Source organism: Octopus bimaculoides, chromosome 13 (assembly GCF_001194135.2).
Source record: "Octopus bimaculoides isolate UCB-OBI-ISO-001 chromosome 13, ASM119413v2, whole genome shotgun sequence".
Classification (NCBI taxonomy): domain Eukaryota; kingdom Metazoa; phylum Mollusca; class Cephalopoda; order Octopoda; family Octopodidae; genus Octopus; species Octopus bimaculoides.
In genome coordinates, this window is record NC_068993.1 from 8788049 (window position 1) to 8790717 (window position 2669).

Below are 2669 nucleotides of genomic sequence, written 5' to 3' on the forward strand. Positions count from 1 at the left end.
CCCATGCTAGCATGGAAAGCGGACGTTAAACGATGATGATGATGATGATATATATATATTCATCGGTGGCGTGGCGTAGAGAGGGAAGGCTGGTATGCATGGGCGACTGCTGGTCTTCCATAAACAACCTTGCCTGGACTTGTGCCTCAGAGGGTAACTTTCTAGGTGGAATCCCATGGTCATTCATGACCGAAGTGAATCTTTAGATTACTTGCAGCGGTTATAAAGAGCAAGAGAAGACCTCACGCCCGCTCCTCTGAGGCGCATGTATGTTTGTAAGCATGTATGTACGTGTGCATGTGTGAATCATTTTAAATGTTACGAACCTGTTTTTCTGTTTTGTGAGGTAATCATTCTGTTCAGACAGATCGTTGATTGTCTCTTGATGGCGCTTCCTAAGACTTTGTTCAGTGCTCTCATGTTGAGTAATAGCAAGGTCAAGGTCTTTTCGGAGTTTGTTCACCTCACTGTCCTTCTTGCGGGTGAGTTCACTCTGGAAAACAAATATAACATACATTAAGGACGTCTTTTAAGGGCTTATTTTCTTGTTGTTTATCCCTAATTTATTCGATACATACAAATCTGTTATGAGCCTTAGGACTCGAAAGCCCGGAGTTTAACTCGGTTTGCATGGTGTATAAAGGACTGAAATTACAATCCACCCACCCTGAAGCAGATGCCGGTCCATCGTAGAGTTAATTTCCTAGCTATAACTGGTTTGAATGAGTCAACCAAACGAGGCCCATCATTCTCAACGTGGATTTGGATAGTCAACCCAACTAGTTAATTAACGAGCTAGGTGGACCGAATTGTTGATATACAATATATACACAAATAGCGATAGTACACTAAAATGCTTAATAAAGATTGCGTGGTCTCTTTTCTATAACATACATGTGCAAGTACAGCATTCATACAAAAGGCACAGTCACCCATATTGTTTCAATAACACGTTAATTACTAACCTGTGAGATGGAAGTTAAACCAGCTTCTTCGAGACGTTCGTTCAATGAATCAATAAGAATAACATGTTCCGCTGCGAGTTTCTCGAACTGGAGGGGGAGAAAAAAGAAAATTATTATTATTATTATTATTAATATTATTACTATGAAAATCATCGTTATACATTTATATATATAATCATAAATTAATCATTTATAATTACGTTCCTTTACCGTCTGGTTCCTAAACCCACAGGCGTAAACATTGCTTTTCATCTACCCTGAGTCAAAAGAATGACACTTCACCCCCATGAATACGTAAATTTTGTGTTAATGTAAGAAAACATTAACATTAAATACGACATGAATAAATTTCAAATAAGACGACGCAGTCTTCAAGGTTATAACCTCAATCCAGCGGTACACGAGTTTATAACCTTTTCTTGATTTAGAGATATTTAGCTTGTTGTCCATTGTGACAGAAAAAGCTTATGATGAAGGACAATTCAGTCCTTACCATCACGTCTGTGTTTTCCAGATGTAGTATATCTAGGACGACATTATCCAATCAGACCTATAATGAAAAGCGTTCCAACCGTAACAGTCACGGTTTTTGTTGTTTTCTTCAAGTATGGTGTACCTTGGACTTTACTGATGTGAATCTTTATACTGTAAGAGAATATCGTTCGAACGAGATTTGACTATAGTCTGTAGCTGGTCAGAACAGCCTGCACGTGAAATTAACGTACAAGTGGCTGAGCACTCCACAGACACGTGTACCCTTAACGTAGTTCTCGGGGATATTCAGCGTGACACAGTGTGACAAGGCTGGCCCTTTGAAATACAGGTACAAGAGAAACAGGAAGAAAGAGTGAGAGAAAGTTGTGGTGAAAGAGTACAGTAGGGTTCTCCACCATCCCCCTGCCGTAGAGCTTTAGGCGTTTTCGCTCAATAAACACTAACAATGCCCGGTCTGGGAATCGAAACCGCGATCTTACGACCGCGAGTCCGCTGCCCTAACCACTGGGCCATTGCGCCTCCATGCTTATTAAATATAATTAGAGTGTTAGCTAGGGCGCGAATGAACAACAAAATATACAAATGCAGCCAAATAAATATCCCCTGCTTATGACGGTAAAGTATAATTTGAAAGATTTCATTGTTATTTGTATTAGGCTGACCGACCTCGTAGATATTTCCTCAATGGATCAATTTGGATAGAATATACAGCGATGGTCACGGCTCTCGTACGTTATGTTTCCTGCCAGAGGAACGACATCGTCAGTCCTCGTATTATTTCCCACTAAGATGGAGGGAAGTATTTTTAATCTAATTAGATTGCCGAATGGGAGTTAACAATAACGGATTGCAATGCCTGGCTACATTATAGTGTTGGGAAACGTGAAAGATAAAAATATATTTTTACTTACTCTGATCCTGCTGTCCCTCTCGGAGTCTAAAGCATCTTCCAGCTCCCTGATTCTTAACTGGATAAAAAAAAAATAACAAATGAAAGAACATATTAATACATGTGTGATTCAGTACGTATATTATTAAAATGTCTATGCCTGTGTTTGTGTGTGTTTGTGGCGAGTGTGTGCATGTGTGTGGGCGAAGAGTATTAAATTTGCTTATATATATATGTGTGTGTGTGTGAAATATAGAAAAAAATTAAAAATAAACTAAAAGCAATTGTCAGAGTAATATATGTATGTGTGTATATATACA

At 38.9% G+C, this 2669-nt stretch overlaps 1 protein-coding gene across 1 annotated transcript in view; it reads right to left on the reverse strand.

Moving 5' to 3' along the window:
- LOC106878553 (paramyosin) overlaps window positions 1-2669 on the reverse strand; it is a 43456-nt gene that overhangs the window by 17123 nt on the left and 23664 nt on the right. The window contains exons 3-5 of the mRNA XM_052972566.1: window positions 2372-2428; window positions 966-1052; window positions 327-493 (exon numbers count right to left, since the gene is read on the reverse strand). Coding sequence (XP_052828526.1) covers window positions 327-493; window positions 966-1052; window positions 2372-2428 — 311 coding nt within the window. The remainder of the gene's footprint in view (window positions 1-326; window positions 494-965; window positions 1053-2371; window positions 2429-2669) is intronic.